The sequence below is a fragment of the Lepeophtheirus salmonis genome, chromosome 3, assembly GCF_016086655.4.
Source record: "Lepeophtheirus salmonis chromosome 3, UVic_Lsal_1.4, whole genome shotgun sequence".
Classification (NCBI taxonomy): Eukaryota; Metazoa; Arthropoda; class Copepoda; order Siphonostomatoida; family Caligidae; genus Lepeophtheirus; species Lepeophtheirus salmonis.
Window position 1 is genome coordinate 9,326,317 of NC_052133.2, and position 27,266 is coordinate 9,353,582.

Sequence of the window (27,266 nt, forward strand, 5' to 3'; positions counted from 1 at the left end):
GTTTTTATCCGTATATCACAAGAAAATGATGTTCCGTAGTCTTAATCTTCTTAGTGTTTAATATTTGAGAATCTGAAAGGGTTTGACTGGATAGAAGGGGCCTTAGTGGCTATTCTTGTATGTACATCAAACAATCTTTAAGAATTTATAGGGAAATAAACACTTTGGTCATTCATTTTTCATATTATAATCGATCCTTTGTTTCTTAAATCATGTTTATATAATTATTGAATTAAATATTAAACTCAAACATGATCCATTACTAATAAGTAATACTATCATCCCTTGTAATACTCCTATGAATCCATGTTATCAAGACAAAATACCTATGAGGTACAAAAAACAAGTGTCATAGTATGATTATACATTCTAGTTCTTAGAAGGAACAACTATACTAATATTTACCTTTAATAGATTTCTATAGGTAATATGTGTAACGCATTATGTATAGTTTGTTATTTGTTCGTTGTTTTAACTCATCGTAACGGAGTGTGTTTATGTGATTACCCCTATAATAGTACCAGCTTTTGGATCCGTAACAATGCAAGCAGAGTCAACAATATCAGTCTCTCAACCTCTCTTCAAAATAAACCACTTGAAAATAATACAATAATATACAAAGCAATTAGTTTTCATCGAGGTGCTGCTTCCTTAAGAGTTTTATGATAGGAGTTGTTTAAGAAGAATGGATTCGAAACAAGAAGGATTAAGCTTTTACGATGGATTTTAAAACAAATTCGTGTGGATCAACATCTGTTTGAGTCTCTGCTACTGTATTGTTAATAGAGATAGATAAACATATTATAAGTTAACAACAATACTAGAATTATTATGTAGAAATTTTAACTCCGCCTTCTGGAAATCCAGGTATGGAATGGTTAGTTAGTGACTGTACCTATGTACATATTTATAGTAATGTATAATATACATATGTAGAATATAATATTCCTCTATACATACGAGATATGATCAAAAATAAACCTTTATTTTCCAATTCCAAATTAAATTCTCAAATAAATTTGTTCTTTATATTGGTACACATACCTACAACGGTTGAATTGTTAGTTGTTTTTTTTGACAGATACAAATGGTTGAACGTCTATTGGTGTACTCCACGATTTTAAATCATAAAATGCCATTTGAAGGGCGCAAATTTGATATTTGTTCTACATGAAATGATCAAATTTCTAATAAATCTCTATCAAACTCCCTCAAATGGTTTTATGAATAAAAAATGACTTAATATTTGCATTGAATCCATCTTGATAGCAATAATCAAGAGTGATATTTGAGTATTATCAAAGTGATATGTTCTGAAAATCCCTATAAAATGTCTTAATTTGTATAACTATATATATTTTTTGATAGATTAGGAACGATTAAAGTAGGATAATTGGAGAAAAATATCATATTATTTCCGTTGTAAGTGTTAATTTCTATCTATACTATGGAAATAATATTCTATGCAGTGTAAAAACATATTTTAATACATTTTAGGGTATTTTTAGGTTTTTATATAATTAAACTGGGCAATAGAGAGATACATTTTTGATAGAGGATAAAGTCCTTTTATTTTTCGTTACATTTCTACATCCAATAATTCACAATTTTCCTTAATAATGTCTGAATTAAGTGTTGTTATACAAATTGGTTTTTTAAGCCTCCGAAATTACCGACATCCACAATTTTGACGTCACATAAAACGCTATATTAAAACAAATGGAAATAAGAAAATCAATTATACAGAAAATGATTTAAACTCGTTTGAAAAACTGTTTACTCTTCAAAATTTAGCAAATTTCTATATAATAACTATTTTAGAAGAAGGTTTTAAATAATTTTTTTTTTTTTGAGACCATTATTACCAAGTATGTGAGTATCAATGAACACTTATTGATTGTAGATATATACCGAAAACTCCAACATTTCAAAGACCCTTGCAAAATGGACAATAACTAATTACCTAATCTACTCATCATCCTTCATTATACCATAAAATATGTAGCATATTTAATTTTGCAATTTTTTCTATAAACTAACTATCCCTCTAACAACTTTCAATAAAAAGTTATTTAAACACAAACACACAAATGAAAAAAAATCACCGATTATTGAAATACTGAAGTTTGGTTTATTTAGTTTATGGACAATCTATTTGATATAATTTTCAAAACTCTGGTAAACAAAACTTTAAATGTGTAATATCGTTATAAAACAAAAAACATAACTTTTCTGATAGTTAAAACATGTTTGATTATCTTTTGGAAAAAAGAAGTTATGTTGTCGCAGCCTGTGCCTCATATTTAAAGTTTTCGAGATTTTATTTGAGATTTAACAAAAGTGTGGTTGAATTATATTCTAATAATCATTTGCGATTGCTTTAATCTGTCAAAAACAAATTAACAATGCAAAAGTGGGGATACGTAGTGGACCATCATCAGGGGCGTCCGCAGGAGGGCAGGGGGCTAGAGAACCTGTAGGCATCCCAAATTAAGGAATTTTTGATTTTAACTAGAAAATTTAATATTTAAAATTTAATTAAATTTTTCAATTTTTTTCGCAAAAATTTTATTGTCTATGAATAGCATTAGTTTTTTGAAATTTTTCTCCAAAAATTTAATTTTAAAATTTTTTATCTAAAAATTTAAATCTTTGTAAACAGTTTTGGAATTTTTTTTTGAAAAAATTAATTTTATGGGAATAACTATGAATTTTTGATTTTTTCCCCAAAAAATTTAATTGGTTGTGAATAGCTATGGATTTTTAAAATTTTTCTACGAAAAATTTAATTTTAGAAAAAATTTTCCTAAAAACTCTATCTTTTGTGAATAATTCTGGATTTTGGAAATTTTTTTCAAAAAAACTAATTTTTTGAGCATTTGCTCTTAATTTTAGAAATTTTTTGAGAATAGCAATGGATTTTTGAAACTTTTTTTCCTAAAAAATTAATTTTCTGTGAATAGCTATGGATTTTTTAAAAAATTTCAAAAAATTTAATATTATAATTTTTTTTTTTTTAAATTTATATAAATAATAATTTTTTTTTCCAGAAAAATTGTAGTTTTTTTTTCCTACAAAATTCCAAAAACCAAGCCCCCCCCAACCTCAAAAAAAAAAAAACAAAACCTGCGGACGCCCGTGATTATGATACAAAAATACATTATGAGAATCGAATAAGAATTGAATTCGGAATGAGAAAATAATGCTTCTTTTTCATCAGAGGAGTATATTTAAGTAACATATCATATACAAATACTTATTTTCTCTTTCTTCCTGATTTACTGCTTGTATCAGTCTCTAATAATGTAACTGTAAGTCTATCACGAAATTGAATTAATAAGGAGAGATAAATATTTGTTTTTTGTAAATGTTTTGTATTATTATTGTAATATCATTGCTGTAAATCTTCTGACTTCCTGTTTCAGAAAAACCGTTTAATTTCTTCGTCTCTAGCTGTAGTTCTGATTACATACATATTATTAGTATGAAATCCCTTGTTTTTCTAATCAACAACTTCATCTCCCTCTTAGATGATAACAAATAAACACACAAGAACCACGAAATAACAGAATAAAATCAAATATGTACATTAGGCCGGTTTGTTTTTGAATTTTTTTCGAATTTCGTTAATGGTTAGTTTAGAAAATGTTGGGATTTGGTACGAAAAATATCTTTGCTAAATTTATTTGTCCGACAATGTCGTCTTGAGGTAGCACATTCCATTCAAAGTTTCTAAGGATACAAAAGTTATTTATTTCGTTAATCAAGATTAAAATAACGCATTTATCACTATTTTATATAAATTAATGATGATAGACATTATTCTAAAGCTACTCTATGAAGCAAAAAGAGATAATAACGTAAAGAAAAGGTCATCATCATCTTTCCTCTTTCAAAATGTTAAAAAAAAAAAAAAAAAAAAAAGATATACGCAGATTCTCAAATTTTCCTAACTTTTTTCGCTTCCATAAGACAGTTTTAGAAAAAAACTTTATAAACACTTTTTATAGTTTATAAAAATGTCTATCAAAATTATTTAATGCAAAATAACAAAACATGTTTTTTTAGTATCTATATTTACTAAGGAAAGATTGTTTCCCTTTTGATCCAGATGTACGATAGCAAGATGACCTCGTGGGACAATGCATTTTGCATAGGTACTTTTAGAAAATTCGAAAAAAGTTGAAAATCAAACCGCTCTAATGTACAAGTCTCTCTTTCATTTCAAGGGAAATATTTCATTCCTTCTTCCTTTCCCGAATGGAATAGAATGAAACAAGAAAGAGAAGAAGTAGATTTCCTCTCGTCCCTTGGGTCTAATTTCCATTCCATGAGCATCACGAAAATTCTTCTCCCCGTTTCTTTTATTTTCTCAACTCAATTTATCAGCCATTTCGCTGTCTTTTATGTTAAATAGTTGAAATATTTCTAATTGTCTTATATTGATTCATTCGGCTGCTTCCTTCTCTGGGCTCAGAGAGGTCTCTGCAGCCAATAATAGTCTTGTCTGATAGTAGTAGTGAGAATAAACAATGAGTGAAAATTATCATGGAACCCCTGATAATTTGAAGAATGTTTTTTGGATCATCAATTCTACTCCGAGTTCAACAATTACTCTCCGTAACTTCTGGTTACACTTTATACATAAATGTTATCTCCTCAAGCTAGTGTTGTGCCAGTCCTTATTAAGGACTGCGGTCCAGGCCAGTTCCTCTAGTTTGTCCTTAAAAAAGGTAAAATAGATCCCCCGTGACGTCATTGAGGGTTTTTCTCCCCTCCTTTTAATTATTCCGTTATATAACAGAATAAATTATATAACTAATTAACAATATTTTAATTATATTTTAATGAAAAAATTAATATTTTTTGCAAGATATATATAATGCTCTTAATATTCGATACAAATCGATATTTGTAGGAAAAAGTCAAGGTACCGACAGTTAATAGGGGGATCTGCAGGGCTGGGGCAAGGGCTACTGCCCCTCCAAAAATAAGGAGCTTTTGGAAAAATATCGTTCTGGAAGCAAAATTTCTTTCAATAATTTATTTTCTAAAGGGAATTCGATTAAATTATGTTCTGGAGCAAAAAATTTAATTTTTGTAATTTGTTGAAAAATTCAAAAAACCAAGCGACCCCTCCAGAAAAAATAAAATCCTTCGGAAGGCCCCGGGTTAAGGACCAGTCCCAAGAATTGGTAGTCTTAAGGACAGATAGGACCAGTTCCAAGGATAGACAGTCCTAAGGACAGATAGGGCTGGTCCTAAGACTGCATTGGACCAAATAAATAAGGACCAACACAATAATAATAGAAGCTTTAAAAAATAACCCCTAACAGCTTGCCCAGGGTGTCCACTGGGTGTGGGATGGAGGGGCTGTAGCACCCCCTAAACTAAAGAATTCTTGTTGTTACTAGAAAATTTAATATTTTAAATTATTGTCGAATTTTTTTTTTCTAAATGGCTATGGATTTTTGAAATTTATTACCAAACAATTTTATTTTTGAAATCAAATTTTTTCCAAAAAATTAAATTTTTCCATTTTTTTTACAAAAATCCAACAACCATACCCCCACAAGAATATAAACCTAAGCACGCCCCATTTTGCCTATGTTCAAAAACTCTCACGTTAAAAAAAAGCTTAGGATTTACAACCCTCGTGATTCATTTACATACATACTCCCAATTTGTCAAAAAAAATAAAATATGTAGCCAATTTTATGACGTACAAATCAAAGTCTTGTTTATTAACTTTTTGCCATTTAATAATTATCTCATCATTTTCTCAATATGATTAAAAAAAACTCATTTTTGTCCCATTTTCTTTCATGAGAGTTTTTTTTTTTTTATCATATGAAACACTGGAATGGGAACTACTCCCGCCTTGACCCAGAAATTTCTGACAACATTCCTTCGTTTTATCACCAGCAATTGATGGATTTATTGGGCTCACATGCTTTTAATTAATCTTTTAACTTCATTGACTAAAGAACCTTCTGAAAGTCTCTTGTCAAATCCGGCAATGGATGTACATTCATGGAAATGATACAATAGTAACAAATATGCTACTAACTTATCAAAGTTTTACATTTGAAAATCATGATACTTCATGATACTTGAATGTTATATGTTGTTGACATTCATAAGGAACTCTTAATCGTACCACACTTTCCGTTATATTCCTTTTCCTTCTCTGTCTTGTTGTCCATCCATCTAAACAAATAGGAGAACATGCTCAGTGATCCTCCTTTTGATATCAAAACACGAATTGTTCATTCCATGTTCATCCACCAGATAAAAATACCTTAGAGATTGATAATAATCATTACCTTAGCCAACAAAGTTGAACAGACATTAGGTTTTGGCCTCTGATTGTTACTCACCAGGATTACGTCAAAAGTTAATGATAGTTTTTAATCTAACTTGGCATGAAGATTAGATATGATCAAAGTAAGATGTTATTAAAGTTTGAGACGTCAAAATGGCACAAAATGTTAAAATACATAATCGATAATTTCGTTAACTTTGGAATATATTGAGGTACAGAGTTCAAATTACTGTCGTTAATGAATGTGTAATAAAGATGCTTCAATGATTAAAAAATCAAAGGTCAAAAACGCAATCATTTTTCAACAAATTGATGAAATAATCTCCAATAGATATATATATATATATATATCAATCAGGTTTGTCTGCAGGGGTTGGGCTAAATAGCTATAGATTTTTGAAAAAATCTAATTTTCTGTTAATTGCTATGCAGTTTTGAATTTATTTTTCCAAAAAATGTAATTTTCTATAAATAGTTATAGATTAAAACCAAAATATAATCCTGCAGACGCCCCTGGCAATAGATATTAAACCTCAACAGATCACACATTGCACATTTTTGACTTTAGCATAGAGAATTAATGATAATTAGTGTCCATTGTAGTTCTAATTTTTCTTTAAATAGTTTTTTATTTGTAGACGATCTGTTAGTTTTTTGTTTTCTTGTTGTTGCATGTAAGAAAAAGTGCCTGAAGAGAGAGAGAGAGAAAGAGATAGAAAAGAAGAGGTCAGTTACCTCCAAAGTCCATTCTGATACAAGAATATGTATGGATATATATATAAATATATATATATATGTGATACCCATGAAGATAATAGTAATAACCGGGCAATAAATTAAAATAAAGGTTTCTGTACAACAAAAAAATATATAAAAAATGAAGATAACACAAAAGATATAACAATGTGATTTTGAAAAGATTATTCTTTTCGCAAAAAACAGCAACAAAAACAATTTATCAAAATGGTTTTATTGTCTAAGATTAAGTGAAGAAATAAATACATTGAGGATTATTATTTTTTTACTTTTATTCCAAAATGAGAATTTGTAGTGGGAGAAGAGGTTCATCGGCGTAGCAAAATCATGAATGATACCAAAACAAACTCATACACAAGAAAGTAACTTAAATGGATTTGAATCTCTCTTGAATATACAGTACCTATGTACCAAATATGATGCGAAGGTCAATCTCCATTCTTCTAGGAGGAATTTTAAAAGCTTGAAAGCAGTATGATAAGACCTTTTTAGGACTAGATAGCTGCCTATAGTTGAATTCATTCTCCCACTCACTGATTCCTTGTTACTCAAAAAGGACTCATTCATAGAATACTCCATTAATTCTTGTGTACAATCAAATCCGGATTAGAGTAATATTCGCTTAAGACTTATAATTTTCTTAGAAAACAAATTATTATTTATTATATAAACTAATAAAAGCAAGATGATGCTTTAAAAATCCGACTACGTGCAACTTTTGCACGTAATTTTTACGTAAAAAGTTATCAAAAACATACACATAGAACAATACAAATATTTTGTTCCTGATTTGTCTATTCTCCATACATCGTAAAGTTGGTGGGAGATATGTTCAATATACAGTTATAGTTTGATATAGGAGTTTAATTTGTTTCTGGATGAAGCTTGTAAGTTAAAGCAATTTTTGAATCTTGTCGTCAAAACTTTGTATGTTAAAACAATTTTTTTTATATCAAGGTATTACAGTAATGTGCTTGACCAGTGGCGTCGCTAGCCCCCTTTGGGGGGGATTCACGCTTCACTCGATCCAAAGTCTTCAAACCCTGACGAGGAGTTATCTGGTAGACATTAGGATTTAAGTATTGTTTCACCAAGGAGTGCATGGTATCTGGCTGCTATCAAATTTCACGACAAGGACATTGACTGTCACATTGTGTCTTCTGTCTTCAATGGTACCTTTAACTGCCTCTAACAATTCTTTTGGTCTTCATCTTGACCTTGTGGAAACTTTTTATTTGACTCTTGTGGTCACCCGGTACACAATAGAACGGCTACAGTCCATCCCTTTAGAGATACCTCATGGGGATTTTCCTCGCACGGATAGCTCCAGAAGTGCAGCTCTGTGTTGTTCCTTATTTTTGGTTATGACGCTCTTATTTCCCGGTTGATTATGCTTAGTTTTCGTTTAGAGTTTCTATAGATAATTTTTTACAATAAGTTATCAGGATTAAACATCGAAATATAACAAATAAATTTAAAATAATCTAAAAAAGAGCTGCATTTTAGACGGAAGGGCTTGTATATATGAAAGAATTCAAACAAGTCAATTTGTAGGTATTGATCAAATTACAACTTTACTCTCAATTTCTACCATCCAAGAAATTCATTCCATACAGTGTCATAAAAGTATCGGCACTTCCTTATTACGACTACAATTAGACGTCATTTTATTGTTACTTATTACATTTTTAGCTCGCTTCAAGTATTCGTTTTTTATTTATATTTTAAAGAAAATGGAAAGTATCAAGTAACCGGATATAAAAGTAAAGTGAGTCAAGTTATGGCCATCTTTTTGAATGCTTCCGTCATTCAGTTGAAACATGAGCGCAAAGCATTGAGTCCTAATATCGGAAACAATAAATTACTTTAATTAATTATGAAGCATCATGAGAATTGGACAATGAGATCCAATTATGACAGTAATTTACATATTTCTAATAAAACTGGACTATTTTTTATTGGATTTAATGAGTTTTGGAAAGATGAAAAGGAAATAAATAAATAAATAGATTTATGATTAATAAATTATAAAGTTTGTAAAATACATACACACACAAATTAATGAGAAAGTGAAATTGGTTTCTTTTCAGAAAAAAAGTTGAGATGAGAGAAGAAGTCGTAAAGTAATCATAATTCCATGTGAAAATGGTTTCTTTCTTTAAACAAACCCAGTTAAAGAGAAGGGGAAAGGTGGTTAACCCATCTCTTAACTAACTAATTGAGATGTCTTTTTACTACTAGAGAAACAAACCCTTACTGTAGATAATGACAAAGTAGATATTACGAGGCAGGGTTTGTTAATGGTGTTAGGCATTCAATATGAATTATAATTAATGAGTAATATACAGAGGCTGGGACTCGTGATTTGCAACTTCACCACTTGACCACACAATCAAGTCTCGACTTAGACTCGAAAGTTATTTTATACTGAACTCTCAAGAAAAGTCTTAATACTATGGACCATAGAGCGTTTTCACTGACCTTATAAATTGCATCCTAATTGAAGGAGACGTCATCACGGGGGCTCAAAGTTGATATTTTTACTATTTAAAATGGACAAATTTCCAAATAATGTTGATGAAATTTCATCAAATGCAGATTTCATAACTGTATTGAATGCTACTTGGCCCCATGAAAAACACTGATACTTGACTATAATCAAAGTAATAGTTACTCAAAATTGCTAAAAATGTATAGATTTGTATAATTATTACTTTCTTTGGGATAGATTGAGGACGAAAAAAAATAAAAATAAATACGCAATGCTAGATAATACTACGAGATGATAGAATAAATTTGTAGATATCATTTTCACTGAGGTCATAAATTCCATTATAATTGAAGGTGGCTCAAAGTTGATATTTTACTATATAAAATCAACAAATATCTAATAAATCTTGATTAAACTTCATCAAATGCTTTTAAGAATACAAAAATACTTGCATGGAATACTACTTGATATCAATTGGATATAATCAAAGTAAAATTATGTACTGAAAATCCCAATAAATATCTAAATTTGTACCATTTTTTTGTTGTGGATTGATAAGGAACGATTAAAGTAGGATAATAGGGGGAAAATATCTTATTATTTCCATTCTAATAGTAAATTTCTATCTACACTATGGAAATAAGATTGTATAACGATGTAATGACATATTTTTAATACATTTTAGTGTGTGATATTTTATAAAAGTAGGTATAAGAGGGATATATTTTTGATAGAGGGTTAATTCCTTTTATTTCTTGGTCTCATTTTCACATCCTAAAGTTGACTAATTTCTTTAATTTTTAATTAAAATAAAGTCATTTTCTTATAAAACGTGGTTTTATAGGCCTTTGAAATGTCATTCATAAACACTGCTCACATCACATGAAAGTGCTTTATTATAGACTTAAAATGATCTCATAAGAAATTTAAGGACTTGTGAGCAAAGAAATGGTTTGAATTTGCGAGTACAAGGACTTTTCCCTCACCTCTGCTTTTTTAGAGTAATAAAGGATTAATATATGATAACGCAACATGACTTAAAAGTCACACAACCTATAACTTTAATTTGTCCTTCAACAATGCAGATGATGAAAGACATACCAGAGTTTTCACTCCTAACACTCTTCTTAAGACTTCGGCAGTTTTGATCATGACAAATTCATATAAATGAGAGCTATTGTTTTAGAAGGAGAAGAAACAACCCGACAAATTCCTCTTTCCCCCTTATTGTCTTTTATTTTATCATATGTTTTGACTGTTTGCAAAACTTTTTGACCTTCGGAGATGTTGAGAGGAAAGAGACAATGGGGAGATGAAAAATTCTCACGAAGGGATCTTTTTGAGAAGAAATGGGTGATGAAGCTTATGGATTCTAAATGTAATAGATGATGCTTTAAATAGGTCAGATCCACCTATCTACGCCTAAAAATCGGCGCAGTCTTACAAAGACGACTATGTTATGTATCTTCGACTCTTTTATCTCTTCGACGTCGTCGTCTAAGGGATAATAATAATATTTGTATTGGGCAATAAATTTTTTAATTTTTTTTTTCGTTTTGAAATGGATCTCTGTCGACACTAAAGAAAAAAATAAAAGCAAGTAAAAAAAACAAAACAATAACAGACAGAAAATCCCATATTATAATTGATTCTCATCTTTACGCCTGAAAAACAATACACACATACCTACTTAGAACTTAAAGCAAATCCGTCTGATCGATCCTCATGTATATCATTACATCATATGACGTCACGATCATCATCCCCCAGGATGATAGCAGAATTGATTAGAAAGAGAGAGAGAATAAAACAGAAAAGGGAAAAAAAGGAGAAAAAAAGAAGAAGAACTTAGACAACCTTTGATATGGAAATGTAATTAGAGGACTTTTTATGACTTTATGTCTGGGCTACAGGGTGTATGTGTTATGTAAATGTAGTTTGTTATTATAATAATATGAAATACTAGAAAGTCATGTTATGGAGGTAGAGACTCCTCCTTGTTTCGTTTCCTTTGGAAGTTATAGGGAGGAGCTATGTTTTTTCTCTCTCTTTTCTTCTTCTCCATAGTGAGAGAGCAATGTTTTTGTCTTGGCGTGTGCGCTTTTACGTGCCTGCCTTAGTTTAAGAAGACGAAGGAGATGACAAATTGTGATTGACCATTCAAAGAAGGTGACCAGTTTCAAATTATATGTCAGGGTTTGACCAGTTTCCAATAATAACAACATCACGACAAATAATAACAAAGCCATTCAGTTCATTTAAATATTGAGAGTTCTTCAGGTCTCTTTTCCAACTCCTCTGTACAAGTAGTGTGCCGTGTCTTTGGAAAGGGAGAAAGAGTGTTTATTTTGTTTGGTGCGTCTCTGTGCTCTGTGTTTTCCTGATCTTTAAATTTACAAACAATTTTTTACTTTAGTTTTCTACACTTTAAGAAGTGAGAAGAAGTCATTCTCCTCGCCCAAAGAGATCACGTAGAGGCCATTGCTAGCTATGTGCCTTTAAAATATTAGATAGTAAACTCTGATATCTCAACCCTTTCACATTTTTTCTCAAGAGTTCAACGGACATTAAAATGGTGAGCTACTACAATTCTCTGGGCTCCATGTTCCCAGCTTCTGCAGCCTCAGCTCCTGGATCTCAACTCTCTCGCTCACAGCATCCCAATCCTCCAGGATCAGCCTATTTCAACCCTTATTCCGCAGCAAATTATCATGGTAGCAGTTTAGCATCACAAAATCACAGTTCTAGCGGTGGAATTCACCCTCAAGCCTTTGCACCCGTGAACCCCCAATATAACCCTCATCACCATCAGCTGCATCATCCCCATCATCAATCACATATTCCACCGCCACCACATCCCTCAGATCTGAACTCTAATATGTACAGTGGCTCTGTTCAATTCCCTGGATTCGACGGACCTCCCGTATCTCCATCAGCTCATTGGCAAAGTGCCCCCTGGTCTTCCACCTTTCCTCCAAGTGGGAATCATGTTCAACCACGCTATGATTGGAGTGATTCTTCGAAAGGGGACGACTATTCGCCATTAAATCAACCAGGAGCTCCTAGTAGTAACGGGGGCGGAGGGGAAGACTCTTCCGATAACCCTAATTCTTCATCAGATGCACCACCTCTTGCCTCTTCGCCACCCTCTTTCAACCAGTCTAGTTCAGAATCTCCGAATGGAACCCCAACTTCCAATAGCAACAATAATCATTCATACATCAACCCTGGGCCCATCTCTGGAGGCAGTAACAACCCTTCCGCCTATCATCACCCCCATGCACATCTTCTCCAGAGTGCCTTTGTCCATGGTGGAAGCGGGAATTCCATGGGCGGAGGAGGGACTCAAACTCCTCCTGAGGTATCGCCTCTCACCGGAGATGAATCTGCAAACGAAGGAAATTATTCTCGAGAAGATGAGAGCGGAGGTGGGGTATCCCTCCCAGCCTCATCTCTTTCACCACCACCCCTTGTGCCAAGACCCCAACCAGCGCGATCTCCCTTCCAATGGATGAAGAAGCCAGCTTATAGCAACAGTCCTACAGAGAAATCAGGTACATTAAATTAGAGTTATTAAAAAACAAAACAATCTTAAACAAATATCAAGAATTGTTATAGACCTATTCCCTATTCCAATTAAGGCCTTGCTATTTATAAGACCCCGATATGGTATTTTTCAACCATATATACCGTATATTTCTCATTCGTTTATTGAATCAAATATGTCCTACTTACTTTTGTACTGTGGCCCACATGGTCTACATATATGTATTATGTAGATATGACATATATGTACACAATCAAATATGAATCTCTCTGTTACCTGAGAAAGAAATCCCTAAAAAGATCAAAGAGTACCGCCATTAATCAGCAAATCAAATAGATTTGTAGTACATATCTCTCTCTCTGTTAGTTATGTATCTTGTAAAACAAGAAGATAAGATAAACTTTGATTTATTTAACTTTGTATTTAAATATAAATACTACAAATGTATGTACAAAGGCGGATTGACAAACAGTCTCTTCCACCACACTCATGTCAAGGACCTATGTACTTAGAAGCGAGAAGCTTGTAGATCTTATTAAACAAACAAATTAATTTCTTAAGAGATTCTGTACTGTTTTTTTTTAATTTGAAATCTTCTTTCTAACCCATCAAGTGACCAACAATGTTTTACATACAAAGAACAAAAAAAGGACGACTGTTTTGACAAATTTTATTATTTATTTCTTTTTTTCAAAGCCAGCCATCATAAAATTAACCTTGTGAAAAAAAAAACATGAAGTGGAGTCCGTCTCTATATCTATATATTTTGTCACTTGGGTGTTGAGGATTAGAATGAGATGTGGGGGGGTGCAATAACAACAACAAAAAAAGTGGATTGTAAAAATTTGTCAAACATATATAATATTCAAAGGTGCTTTGGCGCCAAAAAAAACTCTTATAAGATACATTTTCTTGACCTTGAATTATGTTTTCTTGATGATCGTGGTATCATAAAACTGGGTTGATTTTTGGCAAGGTTTTGCGTTTTTATGGCTCTCATATAATAATAATAATATTTTCTTCTTTTTTTCCCTCCCCCTTCTGGAAACAGGTCGGACACGAACAAAGGATAAATATCGCGTCGTCTATTCGGATCACCAACGACTTGAGCTTGAAAAAGAGTTTCACTACAGCCGATATATTACGATTCGTCGTAAGGCTGAGCTAGCCAATAATGTGGGCCTTTCAGAGCGACAGGTAAGGGCGGCTTTTTGACATAATTTTTGTTTATATTATTAAATACTAGGAGTGTACCGATGCATCGGAATCAGCTCAATAATGCCGATTCCACCGAGTTATATACATTATCAAGCAAAAAGAACTAATTTGATTATTTCAAATGACCAACCAATAAAAATAAGTGAGGATCATAGTATAGTCCTTTAATATAAAGGACTTGCATTGTCATTTAAAATATTCCAATAGGCCGCAAAGCCTATTGAATTAAATTTCATTGGCTTCATAAAACAAAACTATTAAATACAAATTTATTTCAACTTTAGGCCGAATCTAATTTTTGAAGCAGTAAACTGCTTCAAAAAAGTCCAATCTAGCAACAGCCCTATTAGAGTTTCAGAAAATACGAGATTATGTCAAATATTTTGTAAGGTGGTGGGTATTATGCACGGGCTACGCGTTTTGGGCATATTGCGACAATTTTACCAAAAACTACTACTTAAATCAGTTAAAGATTAAGGTGCCAAAATGCAGGCTGTAGATCACGGGTTGGACATCTCTGGAGTAACCCAGGCTCAAGACTATGGGTTCTTACCTGTAGGGTCCCCTTATAAAACAACGTATTCTTAAAATTTTTTTAACATATAATAAAGACAATAATATTATAACTCCTTAATAAAATTCAGGTCTATTTGTTGAAAATAAAAGTCTATTCAGGCGTGCCCACCAGGAATAAATTGATACTGAGCATGAAAAGGAATCTTTAAATTTTTAAATCATTTTAATCTCCAATTATTTACTAACTATTTATGATAAAAAGTTAGGAATTAGTTTATGTAATTCCTCTATACATAATATTAATAAGGAATCAGTTAAAGTTTTAGTATTGGTATATCCCTAATTTGGAAAATGACCATTTTTTTTGTAGAAAATATAAGAAATTTGGACAGTTATTTATTTTATTAACAAGACGATAACTTTAATTCATCATAAATAAGACCTAGTTCGTTACAATAATTTAACACCTATCCTTTTTCACCCCCCTCTTTCTTAGGTAAAGATCTGGTTCCAAAATCGCCGTGCAAAGGAGCGACGTGCCCTTAAAAAGACGGATGATCCCAAGGATATGAAAGACGGTATGTCCCCGGATATTGTGAGTGGATCTCTTGCCTTCTCAGATGCCATGGCTCCTTCAGGGCTTTTAGTTAACAATATTCCACACTTCCCTCCTAGCCATCTACCCCCATCTCACTTCCCTCCAGGGCCCATGAAATATGAATGACTTTTTAAAGGATTTAGTAATAAAAATAAAAAAAATATTCATTTCAAAGCGAAAATGTGTGGAATATTCATACTTGTGAGACAATGCGAATTAAAAGATGTGAAAATGTTTTTATATATATTTATATTTGAGAAAAAATTTTTTTTTTTACTTAAAAAAAAAAAAAAAATTTTACTGTGATAATTATTACTAATATTTAATATTTCCCCCTCTCCGCCGAAAATAAAGAAAATATTATTATGTATTCCCTTTTTTTATACTTGTCGTCGTCAATTCCCCGCTGCGGGCTTTGCGCTGAGCGTCTATTTGACGGCGTACCTTCCCCCTCCTCCCTCCCCGAATATGTTTAGTTTTTCTTGTGTGCTTATTACATATTTGATATTCTTATTATTATATAAAATGCTTCATATTTCTATGTATTACTAATAATTATATTGTGAATTTATTTAAATAAAGGTTTCTGAATAATTAATTGTATTCTTGATTAGAGGGGGTAATATCTAGAAAAATATGGAGTGTCTTGTCATTGACACACCCTAATTGCATCACAGTTGAAGTTAATTCCATTTTGGAGGGATATAGCTGATGTTTTGACTCGATAAAATGAAGTTATCATAAATCTTAATAAAAATGTATCAAATGGATTTAATAATATATAAAAAAAAAACACTTAATAACTACTTGATGTCCATGAATAATAATGATATTTGAATTATATCACAGTAAGTTCTAGAGAAAATCCCAAAAAATGTCTCAATATTTTGTATTTTTGATCGATAGGAGATGAGAAAAGTAGGATAATTGGATAAAAATATCTAACTATTGATAAATATGAAAATAACATTGTATAATCACATTTTTTAAAAGCATTTTAGTGTCTGAATTAGGTCTTTTAAGTCGTTTTATTTGTGGATCCCATTTTGACATCCAATAGTTTATTAATTTCCTTCATATGAATCAAAAAATGGTTTTTATTCTTATACAACTTGATTGGTTAGGCCTCCAAAATGGCCGACATCAATACTTCTGACATCGCATGATAATATAATATATTTTAATATTCGTTTTGAGAATTGAAATTATTTCCAGCTGTTCCTTCCTATTCTAATAACAAATTCAGTCAGTTCTTACGTTCATCACACAGCCAAATGTTTCAATTACACCCTTGCCTATATTATTGTTATAAGACTTGGTGTTAGGCCCCCAAAATGCCCGACATAAACAATGCTGACGTCATATTAAAACGCTTTATATTTATTCCATTTAAAATCATAAAAAAAATATATATTATGTATATATTTTTTATGGCAAATCATGAGTATTTTCTTCCTGTTTTTCATATTTTTTTTTTTTCTTTTGTAGTTTTCAAAGAGATTTAATCCTCCATTTTATTTTTTCCCTCTGTTTTCTTTAATAAAAATAATAAGAGTCATAAAAAATCCTTTTGCAGAAATAAAATATAAAACCCGTAGTATTAAAATTATAATATAGAAACCATTTTTCATGGGAACGTTATCATATATTTATATATATATACCGAGTGGTACATTAAAATCTAAACACTTTGACTTTTAAACTTTAACAAGAGATAATTTATTAATTAACAATGGAATGTCAACAACATTAAATCTATAAATGGATGTGTGTCGGAGATATATTAATCATATTAATGCAGTCTCCCTTAGCGACAATGACAGCCTCTAGGCGGTGGGGGAAGGCCTGGCTCCGGCTGCGGATGTAGACATCTATCACGGTATCCCTGTGCTGCTTGACAGGGGCTTTGAAGGACGGACACTACATGCCTTCCCTCGACAAGCATCCTAAGGGTGTAGTCGAGGGGGTTAGCATCAGGGCTGTAAGGAGGGGGGAGGGGTGGGCAAAAGTGTCAAAAAAGAGTTCAAAGTAACTGCAAAAGTGTCAAAGAAATAAGGAAATGGTTTCTTTCATTGCTAAAGTGTCATAAGGGGCCTCTCCATCCTCACTGTTCTCTTTCTATCAACTTTTTTATAGTAACCCGAAGACCTCTTGCATAAGTCCTCATGGACTTGAGTGAATTGGTCTGGGCTGTTTTTCATTACTACTTTGGGCACCGTTTGACTTTTTCAATAGTTCCCTTCTTCCTCTCCAACGTTTCGAACTTGTTGACGGGGTAGACCTGGAGATGCCCAACTGCTTGGAGTTGGCGGATGAAAATTCATCGATCACGTTCAAGTGTTATTTTCTCGACTTGTACGTAAGCAATAAAGCTCAGATTTATTACGTTTTGATACAAATTGCTTATGCTTTAATTTATCGAAAGATGAATTAATTTCAATCACTCAAACTTCATTTATTATTGAATTAGTGAGTGTTCACATTTCAAAGAACCATCTGATATATATATATATTAGAACTAAATATTTGAGGTTATTAGTGTGATGTTTGACTATTTCCAATGCCACAGTTATAAAACTTGTTATTTACCTATGTGGTGTGTCATCAATAAAACAATCTATAACAATAATCACGAAAAAGAAAAAATTATGCTTTTTTACTTGAATATTTTATTGACATATTTGGATCAATTATAGGCTTATTATTCAAATTACTGTGATGATTTAAGATACCCAAGAATAATAGCTCCAATTTAGAACCTTTATTTGATTTAAATGACTTATATTGGATCCAATATGGTCACTTTTAACCATAGAATCGATCAATTTATCATATGTTTATAGTGACGATCAACTTTGACTTCTTTAATAGTACAATTTGAACCAAAGGCTTAAATCGTATAATTTGTGGATAGAAATTGACGATAATTTGTGTAAAAATACAAATAGAATTCATTTTGAGAACAATTATTATAGCTTGCTTTTGTGTTAACGAGCTGCATATCTATATATATTTGTCACTACAACCCAATATTTTAAGGACATACTTGAGTCAATTATAGGCTTATTAATCAAATTACTCGAATGAGTGTGGATACTCAATAACTTAGGCTATAGTTTAAAACCTTTATTTGATTTGAGGAACTCATATTGGCTCAAATATGACCCATTCAAGGGAGTCCGAAGGTGTATATATATATATATTATATTTCAAATATTTAATTTAAAAAAAAAAAAAATCCAAAATCCAGAGCTTTTACCAAAAAATTTCAAATATTTAATTTTCTTGTAAATATTTCAAAAACTAAGTTTAATATATTAAATTTTCTTGTAAAAAATAATTTTTTTCTTTAGGGGGGCCTACAACCCCTCCAGCCCACCGCCTGCAGACACTTCTGCCTTTCAAGCATAAAATCCATCCATTTCTCATTCTTTTATTGTGAAAATCAATTTTTCTTAACATAAGAATGAATTTTTCGACTTACTCAAAAGGTTAATCAGAATATTTCGATGATAGAAATTTACGATAATTCGTCAAAGAAAATGAAATGTTGAAGATTACATTTGTGGGTTGAATTTTAGCTATAGTTAAGAGCTTTTATTTGATATAAAGCCTCAATTTGTTCAATTTCCGGCACATGCAAAGGAATAATCAGAATAATTTGCTCATAGAAATTGACAATGATTTGTCGTTGAAGAATGGAAATGTACTAATTTATACTAAATTATCAAAAAATTATAGGTTGCTTTTGTGTTGACGACAACATATAAGCAAATTACTAATTGATAAATAATATTCTTTGGCATATTATGAAGTTCAGTTATATTATTATATTACTCCTAAATACTATATAAACGAGTAATAAAATGAAGGAATCAACTAATAATTGCAGTATGTCAACACAAAAACCATCTTAAAGCAATAAATTAAGAAAAAATCCCAATCTGTTGTTTTAGATTATCACATATTTATAATTGTACCAAATATTTAATTAGGCTAATTTAATAAAATAATGACACTATATTTTATTTTCTGGTATGGATTGATATACTACAGAATAGTGGCTATAATTTAAAGCCTTCAATTAATAAGTGAGACTTTGTGTAGCTCCGATTTAACCTTTCAAGTATAATCCATTTTATATAACTCCTCATCGAATGTGTGTGATATTTAATCGCAATTTGCGGCCTTTCCAAAGGATTGATCAAAATATTTTATATATAAGAATTAGAGGTGGATTTAGTTCAGGGCCGAAAACCTACCGTCCGAACCTCACTTTTCCTGGTCTGCGGCCAAAATCTTCCTGTCCGACATTTATTTTAATGTAAACTCATTCCAGCTTGTTTTTGGGCTGACGGCTCACAGTACAAATTGCAATTTGTGCAGGAGATATGAATGTTTATACGAAGGAATACGTGATATGGCCTGCTCCATTACTAATTATAAATATTTATACTAATTTCATAAATATATATTATACAAATATTAAGGATTTTTTCCCCAATTTCCGTTTGCATTTCCCTTCGTCCTCAAAAAAGTTATTACAAACGCCTCTGTTTTTTTAGCAAATAAGTGTCATGCGGTTAATGGAGGAGTTGAGTGTGCTTATGTTATAGTTGAATCTATGTATGTCTCTATTTTCTCTCTTTCTTTATCTGGGTCATCATATAAAACAAAAAAAAGAAGAAAAAAAAGAAGGAATTTAGCCTCATAAAAATAGTTGAAAGGGCCATAAAAATAATATATGTAATAATTCCTACCCAAAATGAGGGAACTCGAAACATACATGCATTTTTAATTTATACCGACGAGGATACGATATATAATATACTGTTGTATCCTAAGCCCACAAAACCACTCTTTGAGAATCCCTTTATAATACAATTTTGTAGAGTGAATGAGATATAAATGCACATTTAATTGGATACTAATTATAATTACAACAGAGGTGTTTGCTAACTTTCATCATTGGGGGGGGGGGCTTATCCCAAAAAATATCAACAGGGGTTTATAATCTGTATAAAATAGAGTTTATTTGGATGTGCTCTTTATATGTCCCCACACCTTTGAACATAGAAGGCTGATATTCGGCATGGGGGCCTCTTCCGAGCCTGGCCAGGCTAAGACGGGAGGGGGTAATATAAGGAGGTCTTATGTTATTGCAAAATACAAAAACCTATAGCTCCAGGAGACTAAATGAGGGCTTGATCTATAAATCAAAAAGGGATTGGCGTCTAAAAAAAAACCTACACGAATAACTACGTTTTCTAAATTTATTCAAAATCGAAAAAGTGATGGGGAAAAAAAAAAATTATTGGAAACGCCAATTTTCAATTTTTAAGAAGAAATACTACAAAACGATACATTTTGTACATAAATTTGAAACTCTAAGCTCATTACAGTATTTTCAATTTTCGGTAATATTTTCCAAAATGAACCAGTAATCGGTGGTTATTTTTTCGAGTTGCTAGTACAAAATATATAAATATTGCTATACTTGCATTTCTCTTTAAAATGACAATAAATGTTTTTAACTATTCCTTTAAAATGTGCCTTTTTTTTTGCAATTTTCTTCACAAATTTCGATTTGGTAATTTATTGACAAAATTAAGAAATTGACTTTTCCTTTAGAGAATTTTTTTGATGCATATATGTTGGTATGTTATTTTGGGTTTATGACACTATTTTCTTAAAAATTCATAATAATACTACTTAGGTTACAATATTCAGAAATAAGAGTGCTGTGATGAGACTTTGATGATGACCTCACTTAATCGGTTTGATATAAAGTATACTCAATTTCCCACTATATCGTTATTATCATAATTAGAAAATTAGAATTAGAATTATCAGGATGTTTCTCGGCAACAACGAAACATTAGTATGTATAATTTTGGTTTTTTCCAAATATTTTAACCATTGTCAATGTGATTTCCTGTTGCCCCGAGCAACGCCGGGTAACCCTTTACTAGTTCCTTATATAAATATGTTTATTTGAAGTGAACATGAGATAAGTTTGCAGAATTATGAATGGTGACAAAAGAGCTCATTTCCTATCCACACACTTTTTGAAAATCAATAACAATGCGAAAAGTTGTGTGGTTATTGTGTCATTAATTCTTAAAGCTAGAATCATTTGGTTTAAAAATTGAGTCTAATTTCATTTGTATTCTTCAAAAAAATATCGTTCATTTCTATAAATAAATTATGCTGAGATATTCTGTGCAAGCATTGCAAATTAATTAATCTCTTAAAGTACCCAAAATTGATGGATTTTATTTAAAATACCATATTAGGGGCAATATTAAGCCATATAAATTAATGAAGGTTTTAAACTTTAGCTAATATTCTTGGGTATCTGAAATTGTTCAAGATGTGTAAATAAAAAGATATATAATTGACTAAAATGCGTATAAAAATGTCGAATGTAACAAATTAAACATTTTTTGTTTTTTGTTCCAGATGATTTAACATGTTAACTTACCATATATAATATTACTAATAGGATATGAGTGATTCTATTGTAGACTCATAGATAATAACAATTATTATCTAATGTGTCACAGAATATTCATTTATTAGACGATTAGTAAAGTCAAAAATAAAACCAAGGTAAATTGTATGGAATTTAACTAATAGGTAATAACTGTCTATGTCGTACACAAATTGCAATTTGTACAAGCAAATTGTATCAGACTCAATTTCTTCGTCTTAAATGCCTTATTTAATCCGTAACTACTAAAAGATGCAATCTGCTTACATTAATTGTTCACAATAAAAATAAAGAGGGTGTTATGTTCAAACCGGTACATATATCAAAAATATTTAAATTGTCACTCATCAAGGGCGTCCACAGGAGAGTCCAAACAAGGAATTTTTGCTTTTTACTAAAAAATATATTATTCCGTGAATTACTATGCATTTTTGAAATTCTACTGCAAAAAAATGTAATATTTAAATTATTTGCTCAAAATTTTTTTTTTTTTAAATATAAATTTTGATTCTTTTGTGAAAAACTGTGGGGTTTTGAAATTTTTTTCCAAAAAATTTAGTATTTAAAATTCTTTTCGAAAAAAATAAATATTTTGAATTCTATTCGAGAAAAGTTAATAATTTAAATTCTTTTCAAAAAAATTAAAATTTTTTATGAATGGCTTTTGAATTTTTTCCGCAGGATTACATATATATATATATATTCGGGGGGAAGGGCTTGGTTTTTGGAATTTTTTGGAAAAAAATTCCAAAAAATTCATAACTATTCTCAAATAAGTTGATTTAAAAAAAAGTTTTTTTTTTTTCAAAATCCAAAGCTGCTTACATTATATAAATTTTTTAAAGAAAAATTTCAAAAATGTGTAACTAATCACAAAAAACTACATTGTTTGGAAAAAGAACAATGAAAAATTTAATTAAATTACACTTTCTAGTAAGAATAAGAAATTATTTTATTGGGGGAGGCTACAGCCCCTCAAGCCCTCTTCTTACGGACGCCCCTGCTTCCACCGTATATTATACAAATCCTTGACACCATGAATTCATTTGTAGTACTATCATGATGTACTTTCACATATCAACAAAAACAAATCAGACAGTTTTTTTTGTGTGTCTTGATCATAGTATGATCCAGACATCATTTATAATTGTTATAGTAGGATATAATATGTAATCCTCTTCCTTCTCTTCCAACCAGTCAACCAACTAACTCTACATTTAGACATGTGAACATAACATTTATATATATCTATAATTGGAAGTGACTTTCACTTCAAGAATAACATAATTTTATGGCGTCATTCTTATGGCTCTGTTGCAAGCAAGTACGTAGTACTTGCTTGCAACCAACAACAAACGCTACTTCGTGAGTATTATCAAAAAGAAGAAGGTAAGTTATTGCTCTTTGTTTCTTTCTCACTCTAATGGATCAATAATAAGAATATATATATATAAGGTATGTCAACACAAAATCAGTTTAGAATCATTTGTCTCAAAATGAAGGTGATTACAAATTTGTAGTCTTCGAGGAATTATACTCAATTTCTATGAAAAAATAATTATTATCAACCTATTTGGAGGATGTACAAATTGTTCATAAAGTTGCCAAAATGAATCGTCAAAACAAGAGAATGAGAAATATACAGATTATATGGTTAAAAAGGGCAATATACGTCTGTTAAATCATTTAAAGGTTTTAAACCATAACTAAAATTCTTGGTTATCTACTCTCATCCAAGTTATTTGAATAATAAGCCCTTTATTGATTCAAATATGTCTATGAAATATTGGTATATATGAAGAAATAAATAGATTAGGATTTTCTTACTTTCTTGATTACTTTTCAATATTGTTTTTATCTTGACGCACCATATATATGCACACTGTTCAATATTTCATAGACATATTTGAGTCAATTATAGGTTTTTTGGGATGGGTGAAGATACTCAATAATGTTAGATATATTTTAGAACCTTTGTTTGATTTAAGAGACGTATTTTTATCCAAATATGGCCCCTTTCAACCATAAAATATGTCAAAATTCTCATTATTGGCGACATACATAAAGGTTTAATGAGAATTATTGGGAGATAGAATTTTATAGGTGACTATTAATTATTTACCCTTTTAACACAAAAAGCAAGGTAAAAAGGATTTTCTCAAAATTGATTATGGATTATTCTTTAAAGTATTAATTCAAAATGAATCGTTACAATAAAAGAATGATAAATGGACAGATTGTATGGTGGAAAAAGGGCTGTATCGGGGTCAATACGCGTCTCTGAAATCAAACAAAGGTGCGTAACTTAAGCTGAAACTCTTGGTTATATACACTCATCCCTGAAATTTGAATATTAAGCCTATAATTGACACAAATAATGTTTAAAAAAAAAAAAACTTTTTTTTTTTTTTTATTCTTTTTCAATATTGTTTATAAGTTGACTTATCAGATATATGTATACAAAAGAAGTCTTTACCTCCTGTTACCTATATTTGAATTGTTTTACTTTGTTTTGCTGTTGTTACCTTCCTGAGGAGAGAAGAATCATGCAGGGAATATAAAAAAAAAAAAAAAAAACAGATCGAAGTTGTATATTATTTACAAAGTACAATATATGTATATATCCTCCAAGGGGAATAAAGAGAATCGATTTCCCTAGTAGAATTGAACCAACTAAATGTACTTTGTTCTTCTCTCTCCTGATTATTATTCCAATTGCATTCCATTTTTCAAATCTTGGTTTTCAAATGATGTACAACATATGATTCTTTCTATTCTAACAAGATACTCCAACAAAATGAATGAATGAATGAATAACGTGTCGTTTTGTTTCGTGTCCCCCTACCCAAAGAAGAAGACGAAGAAGGAAATAAAGAAATGAAATGATTCTAATTTTCCTTCTATTCCCAAAGCAACCATTTCATAGGACACACAAAAACCAATTCATTCGCCACTACTAGCAAGACAGAAATGGTCTCTAGAGACACTGATGATGCAATGAAGGGGGGGAAGAATGAGAGGAATCAAAGGATCTTAAATAATTGTCATATTACAATTATCAAAAGGCTTGGAAGGGCTTCCTTGTATGATGAGCCTCGCTCTGGAACCCCCAAGACGTCAAACACAAATGTAAATGTCGAAGCAGTGAAGGAAATTGTTTTTGAAAACCGTCGAATCACTATCAGAGAAGTTGCTGAAGATATTGGCATATTGGTTGGCTCGTGTCGCAATTTTTTTTTGTCGAACGTTTTGGGTATGAGACGAGTCAAAACAAAAGTGTGTTGTGAAACTGCTAAATCTTGACTAAAGGTATCGTTCTATTTATTGACCAAAAAAAAAACAACTCCACAACCATACCTCAGCCACCATATTTACCGGATTTGGCCCATGTGACTTTTTGTTCTTCCCAAAACTAAAGAGACAATATGAAATGACAGAGATTTTCAACGATTGAGGAGATAAAGACTACATCGCTGGAAGAGCTCAAGGCTATACCGAAAAGTGCTTATGATAAGTTCTTTGAGGGTTGGAATGAGTGTTGGCAGAAGTATATTGTATCTGAGAGGGATTACTTTGAAGGGAGAACATAAATAATTTTTCCTAAAAAACAAAGTTTTTTGAACACACCTCACAAAGTGTAAATACGAATTTCAGTGACGTAATATATCGATCCAGAGGTGAAGGTTACACCATTTTGAGGGCTCAAAGTGCAAGGGAATTACCACATAAAATATTTTGTTTGCCAATAGATCTTGATAAAACTTCATCAAATGGATTTATGAATAAAAAAAAGACTTTACAACTGAATTGAATACTACTTGATGTCAAAGATAAACAGTTATATTTGAATATAATCAAAGTAATACATATGTAGTGAAAATCCCTAAAAATGGCTAGATTTGCATAGTTTGTAGTAGTTGATCAATTAGTGACGAGAAAAGTAGGATAAATTAAATACAATTATAGTTAATTGATTGTCTACAACACGGAAATGAAATTGTATAATGATGTAACAACATATTTTTAATTTATATATAATAAAACAAGGCAGTAGAGTAAAGTATTTTCGATAGGGAAATCGGGTTATGTCCTTTTGTTTGTTGGCTTCATTTTGATATCCAATATTTATATATTCTTACATATGAATCAAAAAAGGGGAAATTACGCAATACTTTTTTATGCTGAAATATGGGTCACTTAGATGCCAAAACAATACCATGGAATCAACAACAGAAGATTTCAAGCCTATGACTATTGCCCGTGTGTGATGATTTTGGTGACCAACGATATAGATATTAGGAATGCTCAGGTCTCAAAGATGACATGAATCGACTGGTTTAAGTGTTGTTACACCTCCAAAACGACTCAAGATTGGCTACAAAAAACGTTCTTTTTTAAATTCTTCATTAGGTTAAAAATGAACCAAATTATTTGGGAGTAACTTTTTGGGAAAAATGAAAAGCTCAATCTCATATTGTGATTAAAAAAAGTCATCTTATTATCTACTCGAGTAGATTTAGAGTATGTCCAATCCCTTTTCCTCATGTTTGATATCAACTATATGAAAAACATTCAATGAGTATATTTTACTTATATCACAAGCTCTTCAGTTAATTCTCCAAAACATTTTTTAGGTTGTAACTTGTACAATTTACTCAATTAAGTGGTCACTTCTACACAACATATACTAGTATATATGTAGAGAGAACATTTTCATTGACGTCATAAATTGATCCACAATTAAAGAAGACGATATTTTATGGTGTCAGTATTGACATTTTTACTATATAAAATGGACAAATTTCCAATTACCCTAGACAAAACTCCATCAAATCCCTTATGAATAAAAAAATACTTAATATCAGCATTAAATGCATCTTGATGCCAATGATAAACAATGATATTTAAGTATAATCAAAGTATTATGGTCTAAAAAATAGCTAAATTTGTACAATCAATGATTATTTTTGGATCGGTTAAAGGACAAGAAAAGTAGAATAATTAGAGAAAGAAAGGTTCTAACTATTTCCATTGTAATAGTTAATTGATTGTCTATGCTATGTAAATAAGATTGTATAATTATGTATGAAGATATTTTCAGACGTTTTAGTGTCTGATATATAATAAAAACAAGGTTTAAAAGGATATACTTATGAAAGACAGTAAGTTTATTAAATCAGTATATTTGTTGGTTCCATTTTGACATCCAAATCGTTCACTAATTGCCTTCACCCTTTTTATAAGGTTGTTAGTGAACTGAATAAAAAAGAAAGCCCTCAAAAACAAAAACGATTATAATGATCACATCATTTAAAATTATTA

At 30.9% G+C, this 27,266-nt stretch overlaps 1 protein-coding gene across 3 annotated transcripts; it reads left to right on the forward strand.

Annotated features, from left to right (window-relative positions):
• The first annotated feature begins 358 nt into the window (after positions 1-358).
• Positions 359-16,045, forward strand: LOC121114204 (uncharacterized). 3 transcript variants are annotated; one of them, XM_040708082.2, is made up of 4 exons: positions 359-867; positions 11,989-13,126; positions 14,171-14,316; positions 15,350-16,045. In XM_040708082.2, the coding sequence occupies exons 2-4, from the start codon at positions 12,145-12,147 to the stop codon at positions 15,575-15,577; spliced, it is 1,356 nt and encodes a 451-aa protein (XP_040564016.1). In that variant the 5' UTR covers positions 359-867; positions 11,989-12,144; the 3' UTR covers positions 15,578-16,045. The 3 variants fall into 3 exon arrangements, with proteins under 3 accessions (XP_040564016.1, XP_040564015.1, XP_071743116.1); XM_040708081.2 differs by lacking the exon at positions 359-867 and adding an exon at positions 8,097-11,927; XM_071887015.1 differs by lacking the exon at positions 359-867 and having other exon boundaries at positions 8,097-13,126.
• The last annotated feature ends 11,221 nt before the right edge of the window (positions 16,046-27,266 follow it).